This window comes from Orbicella franksi, chromosome 11, assembly GCF_964199315.1.
Source record: "Orbicella franksi chromosome 11, jaOrbFran1.1, whole genome shotgun sequence".
NCBI classification, from domain to species: Eukaryota; Metazoa; Cnidaria; class Anthozoa; order Scleractinia; family Merulinidae; genus Orbicella; species Orbicella franksi.
This window is the reverse complement of record NC_138155.1, coordinates 17,588,800-17,606,304: the sequence shown is the minus strand read 5'-3', so window position 1 is coordinate 17,606,304 and position 17,505 is coordinate 17,588,800. Positions and strand designations below refer to the sequence as shown.

The 17,505-nt window shown below is 36.0% G+C and overlaps 1 protein-coding gene and 1 pseudogene across 2 annotated transcripts in view; one reads left to right on the top strand and one right to left on the bottom strand.

Moving 5' to 3' along the window:
* Positions 1–17,505, top strand: part of LOC145503102 (52 kDa repressor of the inhibitor of the protein kinase-like) — a 489,168-nt pseudogene that overhangs the window by 25,088 nt on the left and 446,575 nt on the right. The window lies entirely within an intron of this gene.
* The window catches only part of LOC145503084 (protein polybromo-1-like), a 222,583-nt gene that overhangs the window by 25,081 nt on the left and 179,997 nt on the right, over positions 1–17,505 (bottom strand). The window contains exons 33-35 of the mRNA XM_081482521.1: positions 15,465–15,536; positions 3,008–3,109; positions 1,273–1,347 (exon numbers count right to left, since the gene is read on the bottom strand). Of these exons, the coding sequence (XP_081338647.1) occupies positions 1,273–1,347; positions 3,008–3,109; positions 15,465–15,536 (249 nt within the window). The remainder of the gene's footprint in view (positions 1–1,272; positions 1,348–3,007; positions 3,110–15,464; positions 15,537–17,505) is intronic.

Below are 17,505 nucleotides of genomic sequence, written 5' to 3'. Positions count from 1 at the left end.
TATTTATTTGCAACTGTATTATGTATTTTCTTGTAATTATACATTCGAAATCTCAGTCACACTCCTTGGTTAAAATGTTTTTCATAATTTAAGGACGTTCGCGCTAATTGTTTCTGCACATCCTTACTGCGCACACAAATTCACATGCCATGTCATGCATGAGAGCACGCACTAAGTAACAAAATGAACAATGATAGGGCAGATGGCCAATGCTACACTGTATAGCTTTGCCTGGAATTAACGATCTTGGATGTTCGGTGACCCCTACTTTCTTTCCAGAAACAGATTTTATTTACAATTATCTCCACATTGTCCAAAAATGAACAAAAAAATCAGTGTGGGAAGTTAAAAAAAACTCAAGATTTCTGTCCGTGGGACATCGAATCCTGCCATCTTGCTGCTGCAAGGTATGTGAAACTCTGGTTGCTAAATGTGAACTTGTTCTTTAAGGAACCTCACCAGTTGACTAAATTCACTTATTAAGTCCACTTAAATAATGTTTGGCAGAGACCATTTCACTTCAAAGATCTAATTGCAATATTTTTGGGCTTACAGGCACTGTGGCCTTATTCGCTAACGAAGCCCAATTTTTTCAGATTTAGGGTGTTTTTCTGGGCATGTTTTCTCCAAAACAAAGTTGGTGACCCCCCATTTTTTTACATTTCTGACATAACTAACTCATCATTTTACAGTAGTTAAAGTCTCAGAAAAAAAATTGTTGGAAAATTTTCGTACAAACGTCCTTAACTGTAACCCACATATAAGAACCTGCTTGATCTTGCTTGGCTAAACAGGCTCTTATATTTTTGGACATTAAAATGGCAAAATTCTGCCAGCAGGTTCTTAAACCACTAGGTTCTTACACATGGGTTTTTACTGTATCACACTGGGGTAAGTCTAAAGGGTTGAACATATAACATACTGTTGCATACATTTAAGAAGGCCTACTATATGAGATCTGAAAATAATATAATGAAAATGAAGTGATACATAATCAAATGATATAACATTCAATGCTTCAGACAAGAGCTAGATCTCCCTATAAGACCCCAGGACATAGAATCTTGTGGTGCCAGTATACTTCTGTGACTTTCTTTCAAAGCAACAAAAATAAAAAAAAAAAAAAAAAAAATAGACCAAAAAAAAAATAAAATAGAGAAAGATGGGTAAATAAAGGGAAGGTTAAATTTTTTCTAGCAGGAAAGACAACTTGATAAATAAAGAAAAAAAATGCCATTAATAGTTGTGCTCACATTACAGCTCAAAATCTACCTTCATCTTCTTGAATGACTTTGTTTTGACATTGTATCTTGATTCACACACAAACACATCCTCGTCTTTGAAATTCTGCAGAAAAGGTAAACATAAGTTAAACTATAAACAAAAGGGAACAGAGGGAAAATGTTTGTTATGTTGACGTTATCTATGCTTCTGTCCTCAAATAGATCATAAGTGAGAACCAGTCAAAATGTGAGAATAATCTAACTTATTATATAAATCAGAATAGCCCTCAACTTGCTAGGGTAATTTTAAAGGCGAGGAGACGTACATGTGTGTAAACTAAAATGTGGATTTTGTCTTGTGATAGAAATTAACTTCATTATTGATAACTCTTTCACTCTGAAGTACATGTACACGTACATAACTCATTCAGTTTTTTGTTGCAGCTCATTACTTTATCAGTGGTAACAATCAGCTCAAGTGTTCTACCTAAATAAATGTAATGATTATTTATAAATGAATGATAGTTGCAAAATTTTGTCTCATGTTGTTTGTTGTCTTCATAATAATGTTCTTTTGTCTCGAATCACCATGTTATTGTACATTTCTGTATATCATGAATTCATAAAACATGTGATTGCTTTCCTGCGATTTTCCTGAAGCAGGCTAAAAAATATATGTCACACTTTCACTCATCTTGTGTTAATGTGGCCACATCGAGGGTAAGTGGTGAGCGCAAGCGGAAAATCACTATGGTGGATGTCTTGTTTATGTTTAACATAAACATAAACAAGACGTATATTTTATTGTTATTGTAGTGCTAGCTTGGGATATTTAAGCATGCTTCAGAAAAGAGCCGGAAAGCAATCCCCTGTTTCATGAATTCATGATATACAGAAACGTAGAATTGCATGGTGATTCAAGACAAAAGAACATTTTAATGAAGACAACAAACAACATGGGTGAAAATCAGCACAACATTTTCCTGGGTTGACGCTGAAAATTCAGCAGCCTTACAATGTTTCAATTAATTTGAAACTCCGGGATTACTTTGAATATGAATTGATCTCATTGAGGGCCAAGTCTAAAAAAAATTCATAGAGTGTTTTTCAATTCCCGCCCAATTTAATAATTTTAGGGGCAATTTTCAATAGAAAGCAAAATAACCTATACCAGTTGATATTCAAGCCAATGTTTCTGAAAGTCAAATGGAGCGGTTTCTCTGAGATTTTCATTCAAGGTAATTAATTGTTATAAGATTCATGTAAGACCAGAATACCATTTAGTCAAGTCTTGTGGACGTACATAGTCTACAGTAACATTTAACACAGCTCCGTTTTTGTTGTGTTTTGACACCTTGAAACTTCGCCTGTAATTTTCTTGAAAACATTCTTATAGATTTTTTTTTAAATTTTGGCATCGTTAAGACAACTATGTCAAGTCCGAGATCCCGGTGTCATATTTCCAAAATGATTTCTGATGGCAAGTTATTTGGTCTTATTTAAAATGGGGCATGGCATCATTTTGTTGCTACGGTAACTCAGATCCTGGTGAAATGTACCCCATTTAAAACTTTCATCTTTCTCTAGCACACCAGTAACATTCAATTTTCTGTTGGATTAATAATGGTGCTGATCTAGTCACTCAAAGTTAAACGTTATCGTTACTCAAAAATCCGATTGAGCCACCTTAACACAAGTTGTCACAGCAAACATGCTAGAAGTGAATACATTTATCAGCATCAAAAAAAAAATAATCATAAAAGCATTTGATGCTTATGTCTTACCTCAGGTTTTTGCTTGAAGTAGTCCTTAACAAACATGACATAGCATTTTCCTAGGACTTGCTTCAAGTTCGAAGAAGTACAGTAATCACTTTTAAACACTTCCTGTAAGGAACAAGTCACAGCGACACACTGGTCAAGAAAGTACATTTAACAAGGATTTTGAGATGGAAAACTGAGACAGTTTTCTTCTCTGGAGAAGTACTGAGGCAACAAAGGTTGAAAACAGTGCTTGTCAATTAAATCAACCATCACTTTTTTCAATCGTATCATTGACTAATTGATTGATTGATTGGCTACATTATTACAGTGGAAGAAATTAGATTATTCTGCTTTTATTTTTTATGTTATCTTTTAATTATTAGTAACAATGTCTACCTTACCTTTACAATACTTACACATAATACTTACAATACAATGGAGTACAAGAAAAGAAAAATAAGAAGTTACATTCATTACTATAACTTGCAAAATGTTGTGTTATATCTTACAAAGTCCAAAGACTTATGAAAAATTTAACCCCCAAGACCAGCTGCAAACAAAGTTTCTGACCTATTATGGAGTAATAAACACTATTCCACAAGAATATAAAAAGGCAATAAGGCGAACTGGTGTACAGCAAGAGCATCTTCCACAACCATGGCAGAACTTGAAAGTGCTAACAACCAAAGCTATACATAAAAGTTTTGTGAAGCACATATTTGAAGAACCCACCACAAAACAATGCCTTATTGGAAGAAATTAGATAATATTATTTTCTTCCCAATCAATCTTGCAATCTCTATCACTGCAGTGCTCAAAACTAAAAAAAATGCCCAAGTTGTCCTTATTCCAAGTGCAGGACAACCCAAGCCCTGGCTCTGGTTGCCCTAGGCTTTAATGAGACAAAAACTGTTAAACGACTATTTTCACAGGTCTCTGAACTGTCAGGCATTAACAAATCACAATGCCTGAATGTTGCATACAATGTTAGTGTAATTACTCACTTTATTCTGTTTTCATGCTCAGCAATCACAGTTTCACGTGAACAACTTAACACTCAGAAAAAGTACTTCCTTGAAACAAAAAGTATATCACTTGCATATTCACATAAGGGAAATACAGTAACAACAGCAAAAAGCCTATGGCGATGGTACATTCTTTCTGTTTTACTATGTCAAATCTGTGAACTGAAAAGGTAATATGCATTCACTGTAAATTAGTTTTACCACATGGAGCTTAAAATATTGTCCTTGAACGTCACAGGGTTGAACAAGACTACCAAATGACGGCAGTTGTTTAGATGTAATATATCAAACACAAAAGACAGTGTTTGACCACATTTCCAAACACCGAGAAGAGAGTTAAAAATACAACGTATAACAGAGTATTTTTGATGAACTTCAAGGTGTTTAGAAATGTGGTGAAACACTGTCTTGAGTGTTAGATATATCTTCTCAATCGAAACTAAAACTAAGGAAAAAACGGAGAATTAAAATCGTAAAAATCTATGCTAATTAAGATCAGATATCCAACCACTGTCACGGTCATGATTTCCTTTGTTTAAACTTGATCAATTATTAATGAGTTTGAGAAGGTTACATAAACACAATTCAGATGTTATTTTCCTTCAAGAAATGTACTCGTCCCCTATTAAGCTCTGGGAAGCTGAATGGGGAGGCAAAATTGTTGAAAGTTATGGTTCTAATCACAGCTGTGGTGTAATGATCCTTTTTAAGCCCAGGATCAATGTGTCAATTGAAAAAATTATATGTGATAAGAACGGTAGATAAGTTTCAAGCGAAGTATTTCTAGACGATGAAAAGTTTGTTTTTGTGAATATTTATGCACTGAATGATTAGCCACAACAAATTCATTTCCTTAGAGACTTGTCCAATTCTGTGCTCAACATGCACTTATGCAAACGAGACAATAGTACTAGGCGGTGACTTCAATTGTGCCTTAACTGAGCTTGATAAGTGAGGGGCCCGATCAATGGAACTTAAAAAGTTGGTTACTGAAGAAATCAACAACCTGATAATTGCTCATGATCTTATTGATAACTGGAGAGCAAACAATCTGAATCTACAAGGATTCACTTGAAGCAATCTGTCGATGAAGATTCAGTGCAGATTGGATTATCTTATGATCTCAAAGGATATGCGATCTTCACTACAAACTGTTAAAATAATACCCAATGTTTTTTCTGATCATTCCGCATTGGGTTTGTCTTTATCTTTTGAAGAAAAACAAGTTCAGCAGGGTCCTGGTTTTTGAAAATTCAATAATTCACTGTCAACTGACAAAGATTATACAGAACTGATTTCTAAAAAAATACCCGAGTTTGCATCAGAATATCATGAGGTAACAGATAAAGGGCTCATCTGGGAAATGATCAAAATGGAAATAAGAGCGGCCACCATTCTTTTCTCTAAAAGAAAAGCTAAGGAAAAGCGCGACAAGGAGAGAAAGTTGTAAGAAAAACTCAACTGCCTGCAAGAGCAAATCTGCTCAACATTTAATGAAGTGACAAAAGCGGAAATAGACTGTGTGAAAGGCAAACTTGCAAAATTAACTGCCAAAAAAATCCAAGGAACAATAGTCCAAAGCAGAGCGCGATGGCATGAATTTGGTGAAAAGAATAATAAGTACTGGTTCTAATATTTAACTTTGCTACTCATCAAAAATTGAGGACTTGAAATTCAAAACAATGTTGAATTATTATAAATAACAATAATAATACAACAGTCAACAAAATGTCAAAGTGTAAGTTTTTTCATCTTCTAAAGTGAACACAGCAAATGGTCAATATGGCTCTGTGATTAAAACTTAATGTCTTTGAATATAATACTGCTGCTTTGTCTCTTAAGTTTGAGAATGTGGAACTAAACAAAGGTTTTTAGTCCTGAACTAGACAAAGATACTATCAACAAAAGACCTAGTAACTTATCCAGTCTTGACCAAACATGTTCAAAACAAGCTTGCAACGAGGCAGTATTTTTAGAAAAACCTTTTGTACAAGCTGATTGCATGGCTAGTTTTCTAATTTATTTTTTTCTCAAGCATCTGAGCGGGCCGGAATCCTAAATCCTCAAATCTTATTGGCTAATCATATGCATGTGACTGGTCCAGCTTTTTACGATACGGCCCATGGGCCGGATTTTTTCCCCACTGCCTAAATTTCGCTCCCAAATGTTAGCGGTAATCGTCAATCTTTTGCCTTTTTTACACATCCATCGAGGATTAGTCAACGCAAGTTTATCTCTGTTCACCTTAAAATGACAAGGAAAGTCACTGTAAGTAAATTCAATTGAGTGTTTTGAAGTTGTGAGAGTTTGCTTGGTTGTTTGTAGCTTGGTGCTGTAATGGCGCATAAACCTGTGTTTCTCTTGCTGTAAAATTTGAATCAAGTTCAGCCGAGTTTAACCTCTCTGATCGCTGCTGTATTTAGGAGAATTTCTGTGGAATACACATAACGAATTTCCTTGCTTTCTGCTATTCAATTTATGGTAGAAAAGTCTGATTTCAAGTGATTTGAAAAGCAACGACTGACAGAAGTTGTTTTTGTAGTAAAACTTCAAACTTCGCATGAAATTTCACACCGCAAAAACAATTTTGGAGAACTTAACTGCTGAAATAAATGCAACTAACATAAAGTAGTTAAAAAAAAAATCTGTTCTTTAATACATCTTTCTTTTTCTACTATCTGAGTTACTCGCTCGTTGCCAAGATTTTTTACAAATCATTAGTAGACGGCGCACAAGCCAATTCAATGACAAGAGTTGCGTAAACAAAGCCATTTGTAATCTGCAAAACCAATTTGCTGCAGGAAAAAAAAAATTAACATGCTATTTGCTGGATTAGGGTCGGTCCGTATAGTGAAAAACTGTGACCTTGGGCTTGAAAATGCTGCCTTCGGCCTGCAACCTTGGGCAGCATTTTTAAGACCTCAGTCACATTTTTTTACTATACGGACCTCCCAGCAGGCAAATAACATATATATATGTGTATGTATGTATGTATGTATGTATGTATGTATGTATGTATGTATGTATGTATGTATGTATGTATGTATGTATGTATGTATGTATGTATGTATGTATGTATGTATGTATGTATGTATGTATGTATGTATCTATATATATATATATATATATCTATCTATATATATATATCTATATCTATCTATCTATCTATATCTATCTATCTATCTATCTATCTATCTATCTATATGAGTAATAACGAAGAGGCAAGATTTGCTGTTACTCCGAGTTTCGTGCTTACGCACTCATCAGACAGTATTTAATGATAAGCATTCCTATCAACTAGATATATATACACGGTATTAAACAATAGGCTAATTGCTGGACTAGTTGCATTACAATAAGTGATAGTTATACTGGAAAACAATAGGTGTGAAGACAGAAATTACGGGGACGAGTATAAACTGCGTGGGTGCAGTACAATATAAAGAAAGTGTCAAGCGTTCTTCAAGTAGAATTTGTTCTCGTGCCGGCATTTAGAAATAAGTTCTGATCTTTTGTTTAGTAGATTGTCGTTGCTATGTTTGATAATCATTAGTTTTTCTGTGAGGCAGAGGTCGCATCGTTTGGAAATGTTGTTGTAGGGTCTTGCACGGCTAATAATTGACCATTTGATGTTGAAGTCTTGTTTTTTGTTGTGTAGTTGCCAGATGTATTTAGAAAGCTCGGTGCTGTTGATGTGTTTTCTGTGCTTAAATGTGGATTTGTGCTGCGAGAATCTCTGTTTGAATGTTCCTTCTGTCAGTCCAATGTAGTTCTTGGTTGTGTTGTTAGTTGTAACTTGTGCGTTGTGTAATCAGTAATCAGTAACCAGTGTAATCTACAACATCCATGACGGTGTTTTATTATCAAACAAAGTAGACACACAGCACAAAAGAAATGTTCATCAGTTCATAATTTTAGTGTTGCCATTTACCTAAAAAACAATATCAATGGTTTTAAGTTATGCTTACAGAATTCACAGGAATTTAGGGTTTAAGATTTCCACTTGAGAACATGGTTGATTCAGCTGTATTGAAGTCGGTCATTTTGTCTAATGTTTACAAAAGAAAAATCTTAAAAATCTCAAAAAGAGGTCAAGTTATTTAGAAAAAAAACGTATTTTCAAATAAAGTTGATAAACCAAGCAAGGGGCAGGGGAAATTTTTGCAGCAAACATTCATCTTGCAGCTCATATTTCATGTTATTTGATATTGTTTACATTGCGCATTTGACAAATTTGCAAATAGAAGCCCCTTGTGCTAGCTCTCAAGTGGAAAATTCCAATTTTACAGAAAAAAGACCTTGGATTAAAGGAAAGAAACAAATTAAACAAGACCAAAGAAGAAAGAAATGACCCATCTCTGTGTAGGAAAAAAAAAACACCTTCCAGAAAGCGACAAAGGGTCTTTAAGCTGTCTTAACTGAGCTGTCTGTACCTTGTCCTGTTATTTACGCATATCAGTACATTCGCTAGCTTTACTTATTTTGCCATGGGTTGTTCTTTTGCCTTTGGCTACTTTGCCCATTTTAGTGTCTTTTTCTTCGATGTGACAACAAGATAGAAAACGAGTTGCAATATGATGTTTTTCCTGGGAAATCCCGATCCATTGTCATTGACACCAGGAGGTCCAGTTGTTCCATTGGTTTGTGGTTTTGCAAGGCGAGATAATCTCCTGGTATGGTGCGAGTTGTTTACCCACCTTTAGGAGCTAAAATATTGAAATTTGATTTTGAGAAGAATACATCGACTTTGAGAAAATTTATAGGGTATATACATTTGATGGATTTTTGTGAGGTTTCGTCAAAACATTCCAGGGATAAGATGGTAGTGCTGTGTTCCAATAGGTTGTCCCTTTGGAGGACCAGCTTGTGAAATTCCTTTGATCATTTACATATGGTGCTTCGTAACAGTTGTTTCCTGAAGGCCAAAGCATCCTGTTGGTTTGTTGTAGCTGGTTGATGGAAACAGATGAACTTAGGAAAAACACCAAAGGATTGGCAGTTTCGCAGGAAGTTTAAGTCCAATTCAGCTTTCTGTGCCTTGATCGAGAGCTTCTTGAGTTTGCGAAGATCAGGAATGTTGAGACGTCCTTCACATCTGGCTGCTATGTTGTGGATAATTAAACCAAAAGGTCGAGACAGCAGAAAGCAAATCGTAATTTTTAAGAAGATTACAACATTTTTTAATTTATAGGACATGTTTCGATGTTACTAACATCATTGTCAGTTACAGAATATTTGAAAAACCGTTAGGACTATATGACAACTAGGTGAAACATGCATAATTAATTATGATTAAGTGACAAAAATAGATTACATATTTGAGTGAGTTACAAAGTGTTTGAAAGAATATAAAGCCTAAAGCATAAGTGTCAAGTTGATGTGATGAACTTGTTGATTTAAATTGGGCTTTTCCCAGTTGAAATTTAATAGGGGTGGAATCAAGGATTTTGAAACAATCCGCAAAGCAAGACTGACTACAACGTTCTGAGCTTTGTAAGTGTTTGAAGATGTGTGAGGACTTGTCTGAAGAGAGATGTTCACGGATGTGTGTGGAAAAATGACAACCAGTTTCACTGATATAGCAAGCATACAAGCAGAGTTTCCCACTTCCATTTTTAGGCAATGCATTATGGGATATGCGCTCCAGAAAAGTGAGCACCAACTCTCAAATCTCTGTCACTACTGAATATTCATTTCAGCTTTGCATCTGTTTACCTCTTATTTATACTGTGTTTTTTCACTGGAATACTTCCTTTACGCCTTTTATACTGGTCAGCAATTCTATTAACTGGTGAGTCAATCAATTTTTTGGCTATGTATGTCTTCCGCAAAAAAATGCAATAAAACGCTATGAGTTTCAAGAGGGATGTTAACTTGCGAAATGTTTCAAGTCTGTAATCATTCTGTTTTGATTTCTTCTCTAGGTATGGGATTTGGGCACCGGAATTGTGTTGTTGCTGGCTGCCCAAACAGCGAAAAAAGGTTGAATAAATGGGCGAAACAAACCTGCACTGTTCATGCATGTTTGAATGGGACACATACCTGTGACTGTGAGCCACCATTCAAGCTTTTTCCCTTTCCCACAGAGAAAAAGGGGCTGTGACTAAAAGTGGGATGGGGACTTGGGGACTGGGATGTGGGATGTGGGGACGTGGGATGCGAGCACGTGCGGGGACTCGAGGACATGGGACGTAGGGACTGGAGGATGTGATAAACAAACATCACCTGATTTTTGTGCTGAAGTTGTAAAATACAATTTTCGGCGGTCAAGTGAAAAGTAATAGGGACCTTAAGCACTGATGATGAATGAGACGACGATGATGAGTAAAACTTCTGTAAGCCTGGGTCGAGGATGTCATTCACGGCGTGAAAAGCAAGTGTAAGTACATGTAAATAGAGCTGAGTCCTTGCCAACATCGACCTGAAACTATTGAAAAATTTTATCATGTCTTCCTTTCACGAGCTCCACGACCAGTTTTGCTTGAGCTACGAAAACGGTACTATTGATGACAACGAATTTTCAGTCCTACATGAGGAATTTATGTCGAAAAATCTCGATTTCTCATAGGACGAACACAACAGGTTTTCACTCGGAGATTAATTAAGCAGAATTTTCGGGCCGATATAATCTAAAATGACTTTCACAGTATAAAATTCTATCCTAAAAACATATGCGAAAGCCTACATGTAGATAGGAACCAGAAGAAAATGAAAGAAAGAGTCATTTTTCAATTTCTGAATTCATTTAATTTTCTACTTTTGCTGACAAGCAAATTTCACTACGGACAAATCGACACACCCAAAATAATGTTATTACCAACGATTTCTACATCAAACTCGCCGTAAAATCTAGTTAATACAAAGCTATGAGGTTAAATAAATAACCAAATTTCATTTCAATAGTTTGATATAACTTTCTGGCTGAAACACTGCGTAAATAGATTAATACATACTCATGTTCGCTCAGGACGGCAAACCTGATGTTTTGACATCCTGAACTTCACATGGACAACAAGTCGAGCATGCATAGTAACACGGTAAGGGGAAATTTTACTTCCGGTTGTTGTCCTCTGGGCTCATCATCATCGGTGCTGGTCCCTAATATATGCTGGGGATCATCAGCTTCTGGTCTGCTGACAAACTCTCCAGCATATCAGATTACCTTTCACTTGACCGTCGAAAATTGTATTTTACAAATGCAGCGCAAAAATCAGGTGTTGTTTGTTTATCATGTCCTTAAGTCCCTATGTCCCACATCCTCGAGTCCCCGCACATGCTCACGTCCCATGTCCCCACGTCCCCTCGTCCCAGTCCCCAGTCACTGTTTATAATTCTGGACCTTTGACGGGGCTATATATGTACCTGTATTACAGATAACATTGCTATTTTTGCACATGCCACATTTCATAAATCTCATTGTTCAATGGCTAAACGTGGCTCTCATGTGCTCTATTTCATAGCTATTTTTAACCCTGTTAATTATAAAAGGCTTAATTTCAAAGCTATTTTAACTCTGTCTATGTCTATTCTAAAGCTATGTTAAAGCTAATTCATGTAAGTTTTGGTCAGCACTCTGGACTATTTTTTGGCTATTTTTTGTTTCAAAATAATAGGTTTAAAATAGGTAAAAAAAAATTGCTTTAAAATAGTCCAGAAAAATAGTAAAGAAAGGATACAAAAATGATAGGAATAAAATAACATAGAAAATAGGTATAAAACAGATATAAAATATGCATTATTTTCGTAAGGGGTAATTTCACCTACCCACGCGACAGGAAATAAATCTTGTACCAGTATACTGAATTCATGAATTCAAGTACACTTTGTCAGTTTTCTGAACTACCATTTGCATGCATGAATGACCACAAAATGTTGGCTTAAAAGTTAAGTTAAAAGCGTCAAGCTCTTTGTGTTATGTAAACAAGGATGGGACAGATGAGCATCAATATTGTTTGTGGTTGTTGACCGGAGGATCCTCATTGAGGTGAAGACCTCTTCTTTGTCTTTTTATGTTGTTGTGCACTCATTATGCTTTCAATATTGACTACAAAGCTATTATATTCAAAGAATATTTTATATAATTTTCCTTGGAGTTTTGTTTGGGAATACAGTTGTTTGTTTCATTAGAAACTTAATTATACCTCACTGAGGACTATTTAAACTCAACTTTTCTCAGTGTGAACATAATGTAAAAAATACATAGCAATGATGGATCATCCTTGCAAGTGCAATAGTCTAGTGCCATATATTTTGTGTATTCTGTTTAAATTTGTAAGGTTGTACATTAAATGGCTCTTACTGAGGTATAATTATAAGAACCATAAGGGCATTATTATGATTTTACTACAAAAAAGCCAGAAAATGGCTTATGTTTTCATATACATTGAAGGGTTTTGTTTAGGGTTTTTATCACTGACTCAAAAAAAAATTATTAACTGCTCCACAAGTAAAGAAATGCAGATTTTAAAGTAAGTGGGTTATTGTAGAATTTTCAGTGAGAGGAATATTTAAAGAGGCTGTGTTGCAGATTTCAATTATTTTTTTTGCAAGGACTTTAAATTTTGAATACAGTAAAACATTCAGATAACCAGTCTCAAGATTCTACGTCCACCACTCTTGGTCATTTCCCTCTACTTAAAAATCATGTTGAGCTTTGTTCCTACTTCAGAGAAATTTGATTTCACTTGACAAGACATGAATTAATATATTGCGACATGTATCCTTTAATAAAAGTAGGATAATTCAGCCCTTTCCTGGTGGTCATGGAGTCTTTTACAGGACCAGGACCATCTTATTTAGGAATGTTTTTCTCCAACAAGCCTCAAGTTTCTCCCGTTTATGTATCATTTGTTAAAATCAATTCATCATTTGGAAATAATTGAGGATTATTGTAAGAAAAGAGATTTGAAGAGCTACAGTGGTCAATTTAAACTCCAAGGCTGGGGTATAATGTTCACTTATTTTGAATTTAAATTATTTTTAGTTTACTGAATGTGACTCTAGTTGTTAGAGCATGATAAAATAATGGTATTTAGTAGCATACATTGTGTGCTTTTTGTTTCACCATAAACTCCACTTTTAAATTCTAGAGCATTGGGACAACCTCAAAAGGTATCCTGAAATTTCAAAAACTTGTTTGTGGACTGATTTCCGGAGTATTTGGTTGAATGGAAAGTGGCCATTGTAATTATGTGGTTATTTCTCCATACAGAAAAAAGTGGTTATTAAGCAATTATGAAGTAGTTTAATGTCCTGTTGTGAAACCAATGTCTAGCTGGATTTCAAATAAAAGACTGAGTGTTAATGTGCATTGCTTTGCATTGAGAGTTGTATTTTTCTACTAATAAGTACAGCAATGACATTGCAAGACTTAAGTATATGTGATACTACATCCACAAGTGTTTAATCTACACTGTCACTGGCCTCAAAGCTTTGGTTATCCTCACACTGAGCACCATGGAAGAGACCTGTAAATGGATTTGATCTTGTCCAGAATAGTGAAAGTAACAGGACTTCTTGAAATACTTCTTGATATACTTACATGAAATGAGAAAAGTACTCTTGAAATGGGAATTAATTTTAAAGAAACAATATTCTTGAACTGTTCTTGAAAATAAGAATAATCTTTTCTTGAAATAAGAGCATTCCTTCTTAAATTAAGGATTTTAATAAGGAATCTCAAAGTAAGAAACTGTTTCTTAAAATAAGAATTATTCTTAAAATAATAAATTTAATTTAACAAAACCAAATTTCTTAACTGGAGATTTGTTTTGAGAAATTTATTTCTTACAATAAGATTTTTCATTTAAGAGTGTTTAGCAGTCGGTTGGACAGGAATTCCCATTTCCGAGGCTACAAACACATGAGCAACCAGTTCTTGCTTGCTTCTGGAAACTTTCAAGCCCCGTTGATGGCAATAAAGCTTCAGAGCGTCAGAATGCCAAGAGTTCACTTAATCGTAAGTTAGAGACTCCTCTGACTCCTCAGAACTCATTGCAGCCGGTCAGAAATTCTTGGCCTGAAATCACGACTTTAAATGTAATTTTTTCCCTCAAAATTATCTGGAAACCATCACTTGAAACTTTAGACATATGTAGTTGATTAGGATTGGTAGTAGATGAATTAAAGACGGAGAAATATGACAAAAGGTAAACAGACGCAAAGCTGAAACAAATATTCAGTAATGGCGGAGATTTGAGAGTTGGTGCTCACTTTTCTGGAGCGCATATCCCATAATGCATTGCCTAAAAACTGGAAGTGGGAAACTCTTGGTGCTTGTATTACAGTAAGCACAAGTTAATTTGAAACTCACACGCGAACGAAGTTCTCTACGGACAGAATCCTTGATTTTAAAAACCTTGTCAATTAATGTCCTGATATGACCGACTTTGCATGACAGAGGTGTGAAACTAAGGTAATTGGTAAGCAGACCCATGAAGGTCTTCTTACGGAAGGTACTAGTGATAACAGAACCATGGTAGGTGTTGTTGATTAGGACATCCAAAAAGGGCAAAACATGATCGATTTCTTTCTCCATTGTGACGCGTATGACAAATGAAGGTGTGTCGGAAATTTTGATATTTTAAATATTTTTCCTATGGCGTCCATTTACGCAACGTCTCGCATATTTTTAGCTGCTTCAGCTTTAGATGTGGATATCTAGACAACCAATCAGAATATTGAAAAAGCCTGACACCATTTTGTTGATTGATGTTTGGTGAGTAAGACTGTGCAGCCATTTTGCTCATGCTGCTTGATCTGATACCTGATAAATTCAATAGAAAGAACCCTCGCTTATTTCACACCTTGCCGGCTCCTGACACTTCCTAAAAGAAAAACCCACTTAAATTATATTTTTAAAATTACATTTATTAAGCTTTCTTCTGATGTATAGTTTGTTAGGCTTTTATTGAAACTGGAACGTGAAAGAATTTTTTCCCAAAGGACACCCGCGAAGGTGTGAAGTAACCTTCAAATATTATGTGAGTACCTTTTTAAACTTTACAAACAGTTTTAAACATAACAATACATCTAAGAAACAGAAAACCTTATTCTGAGTTCCCCTATAATTTCTTAAGTTTTTGTATAACTCGTCAGAAACACAGAGAAAACATTTTCTATTTTGTTTACCAAAAGCTATAAGAAAAAGCAAGTTAAGTTACTTGTCTAAGAATGTAAATTTGCTTTGCTCGTACCACCATTACAGCAACAGCTGGTTGGTTCTCGGTTGTCATCAGATGATGAAAGTACTGACAACTTTTAGCGTGGGCTTTCTTACAGGGTGTTATCTCAATTAGGTTACTGTTTGAACATAAATCCTATATTACAAATATCATTCCTCTCAGCCATAAATTATCTTAACATGTATAATCATTATTTTTGGTGTCCACAATTTCACCATCACAGATGCCTAAAAATGTATGTTACCAAGACCTCAGAAACTGAATGGTTACCTTTTCCAAGAACTTCCGTGTGGCAGTATGAAAAGTTTCCTCAGGCCGATAGAACCAACTCCCAAAAAGCCACTGATAACAAGAAGAAGATAATGTGTGTATTAATCCCCCTTGATAAGCCTACATGTACAGTAGGTGCTTTTGGGGTAAACAACAACAAATTTGTTTAAAATAAATGATCTTAGACGCTCACTAAGCTTAAATGCAAGTCATGTCAATTACCTTAAACTAATACTAATACCTCTTTAAAAAACGTTTAAAACAGATCTAAAAAAGTAAAATTGTCTCTAAATTTTTGACTGCCTTCTGCGGTCTTCTTCAGAGAATGATGATTTCGCGCGATTCACAGAATTTTAATAAGCTGGGACATTATTGTTCGTTGCCCCCTAGGGAGGCAACCAGTGGCGCATAAACCCTTGGGAAGGGTACTCTTTCATTTACGGAGTTTTTGTCTAAGAAAGAGTGCAAGGATTCCAGAAACAGTCTTTTGTTCTTGCCGCTCACACCTGTTTCAAGAATGTTGGCGTAAATAGGATGTATATCGTGGCCGGTTTCCGCATGCTGTTGAATTGCGGAATTGACATTTCCATTGGTTCTGGCCTTGTGTTTGGCCCCCCAAGATTTCCAATTTCTTCTGCTTTCCCCGACATACATGTCCTACAGGTCACTTTGTACACAATGCCTTTTAATTGCTCTTTTGTCAGCCGGTCTTTGGGCTTTTTGAAAACATTTCCCAATGTTTGTACTGGTTTGAAAGCTGTCCTGATGTTTTCGCAGCTCAAAATGCGTTGAACACATTCTGACACTCCTTTCACATATGGAATCGATGCGTATGCCTTTGGATTCTCCTGGGGTCTTGGTTGCGTGTTTGTTCTGTTCAATTCACGTACTGACTTGATGAAGCTCTCAGGATAACCATTAGCTTTTAGATCACTAGCAACACTTCGTTTCTCGTTTTGTCTTTGTGCAGTTGTTGATGGAATGCATTTAGCTCGGTCCATTAGAGTCTTCATGACAGCTCTCTTGTTTTGCACTGGGCTGTGTGAATGAAGTCTAAATACTTGCTTGTATGTGTGGCCTTGTGGTATACACCCACCTCGATCTTACCATCCTCATTAACAGTGTTGTTAGTGTCCAAGAAGGCTATGCTGTTCTTGCCCATAGTTGTTGTAGGCATCTCTACTGTAAACTGAATATTGGCATTTATTGAGTTTAAGTGGCTGTGAAAAACTTCAACACCGTCCCTCTTAATACAAGCATTCGAATCGTCCACATAGCGACACCACCACTTTGGTCTAACGGGCGAAGTTTCTAATGCTTTCTCCTCAACTTCTTGCATTACAAGCTCGGCGATCACCGCACCCACCGGAGATCCCATGGCACACCCCGACACCTGATGGTATTGGGTTCCCTCGCATACAAAATAGCTGTTGTGCAAGAGAAGGAGAGTAGATCCAGGAGGTGGCCTTTGGTCAGCTGTGTGTGACTCCTCCAACCATCAGATCTCTCGAGTTTTCGTTGAATAATGTCTATAGCCATGTCGATTGGTATGGAGGTGAATAGTGAAACCACGTCAAAAGACACAATCACTTCGTCATTGGCTACTTCCTGGTCACTTATAAACTCTGCAAACTGTTTAGCATTCTTGACAGAATACTCGGTTTCACTCACGAGGTGTTTTAGGACGGAGGCCAGGCACTTTGATAGTTCGTAAGTCGGCACGCCAATACAAAAGAGCAATTAAAAGGCATTGTGTACAAAGTGACCTGTAGGACATGTTTTTTCATGTATGTTGGGGAAAGCAGAAGAAATTGGAAATCTCGGGGGGCCAAACACAAGCCCGGAACCAATGGAAATGTCAATTCCGCAATTAAACAGCATGCAGAAAGCGGCCATGATATACATCCTATTTATGCCAACATTCTTGAAACAGGTGTGAGTGGCAAGAACAAAAGACTGTTTCTGGAATCCTTGCACTCTTTCTTAGACAAAAACTCCGTAAATGAAAGAGCACCCTTCCCAAGGGTTTATGCTTCACTGG